At 54.4% G+C, this 1,473-nt stretch overlaps 1 protein-coding gene across 1 annotated transcript; it reads left to right on the top strand.

Moving 5' to 3' along the window:
• The first annotated feature begins 213 nt into the window (after positions 1-213).
• Positions 214-1,152, top strand: gsx1 (GS homeobox 1). Its single transcript, XM_037687576.1, has 2 exons — positions 214-663; positions 759-1,152. The coding sequence occupies exons 1-2, from the start codon at positions 285-287 to the stop codon at positions 1,112-1,114; spliced, it is 735 nt and encodes a 244-aa protein (XP_037543504.1). The 5' UTR covers positions 214-284; the 3' UTR covers positions 1,115-1,152.
• The last annotated feature ends 321 nt before the right edge of the window (positions 1,153-1,473 follow it).

The following is a 1,473-nucleotide window of genomic DNA, read 5'->3' as shown; positions in this document are numbered from 1 at the left end:
TTCAGCGTGGGTGGGGCCGACAAGAATAGACTACATTATGCAGTTCATTTAGTTAACAAGTGAAATAATGGGGAAGCGTGCAGTGGGAATGCCTGGAGAAAGGCACAAAACCCTATTGAGAGCTCTTGGCCGCTTGCAGCGTAACCGTCACATGGCCGAACCGAGCCCAGCGCACGACTATTTAAAGGCGCGGCTCTGTGCGCCTTCAGCACCACTTCGCTGTCCACCGTCCCCAGGAAGGAGCGCGCACTGACGCAACACGCAGCAGCAACAAGTCCGCCAACATGCCGAGGTCTTTTCTCGTGGATTCCTTGATTTTAAGGGAGGCCAACGACAAAGGGAGCGAGAACAACCCTCCTCTGTTCCCCTACGCCGTGCACTCGCCGCACCATCCGCACGCGCTGCCGGGCTCGTGCCACTCGCGGAAAGCCGGGCTGCTGTGCTTCTGCCCACTGTGCATGGCCGCGTCCCAGCTCCATCCGTCCCCACCCACCCTGCCGCTCCTCAAGGCGTCCTTCCCCCCCTTCAGCTCGCAGTACTGCCACTCGGCTCTGTCCAGGCAGCACTCTGCGTCCAGCGGGATCAGCCTGAGCCACGGAGCCGGGATCTACCCGGCTGCGTACTCGGTCCCAGACCCGCGGCAGTTCCACTGCATCTCCATCGGTGAGTAAAAACGCGCGTGAACCGAAAACATCAATGTTTTGTTTTGTTTTTTCTCCCCCCTCCTGACACTGTGTCACTTTTATTTCACTAAACAGAAAGCAGCAGCAACAAACTTCAGAGCAGCAAGCGCATGCGCACCGCCTTCACCAGCACGCAACTCCTGGAGCTGGAGCGCGAGTTCACCTCCAACATGTACCTGTCCAGACTGAGGCGCATCGAGATCGCCACGTACCTGAACCTGTCGGAGAAACAGGTGAAGATCTGGTTCCAGAACCGCAGGGTGAAGCACAAAAAGGAGGGGAAGAGCGGCGGCGGCCAGAGGACTGCGTCACACAGCTGCAAATGTTCCTCCTTGTCGGCCGCCAGGTGCTCGGAGGAGGAGGACGACGACACCCCCGCGTCTCCGTCCTCATCCGTGAAGGAGGACGTGGACCTGTCCGTCTCCCCCTGAACTGTCTCTCTTCTCTAAAACATTTTCATCCTGATGGTGCCAAAAAGATGGAGGGGACTGATGTGACTGTTTGTACATAAACAGATATTTAATCAGGGAGCTCCCCTGACTTATTGTATAGTGTATACACGTTGTACGTTTTGTATGTAGTTTTTTTCTGAAAACGGTCCTTTGTTGTTGCCTATCCGGTCAGTGTGGAAGGCAGATTTGTAAAGAACCCCCCAAACAATAGCAACACTGTTGGTTAGGATATTTGGGGGATACAAATATTTTTTACTGTGAACAACTGGTTGGATTTTGTGGATCTAAACGAATCCTCCACTGTCACGTGACTGAAACCGCTCTGAAATTATATCTTC

This window comes from Nematolebias whitei, chromosome 14 (genome assembly GCF_014905685.2).
Source record: "Nematolebias whitei isolate Nwh7 chromosome 14, NemWhi1, whole genome shotgun sequence".
NCBI classification, from domain to species: domain Eukaryota; kingdom Metazoa; phylum Chordata; class Actinopteri; order Cyprinodontiformes; family Rivulidae; genus Nematolebias; species Nematolebias whitei.
The sequence above is the reverse complement of the archived record's forward strand: the minus strand, read 5'-3'. Positions and strand labels throughout refer to the sequence as shown.

Excerpts from the sequence above, each read along its gene's own strand:
- gsx1 (XM_037687576.1), top strand. The coding sequence starts at position 285 with ATGCCGAGGTCTTTTCTCGTGGATTCCTTGATTTTAAGGGAGGCCAAC. Across the intron at positions 664-758 it reads GTTCCACTGCATCTCCATCG|AAAGCAGCAGCAACAAACTT; the intron begins GTGAGTAAAAAC and ends TTCACTAAACAG.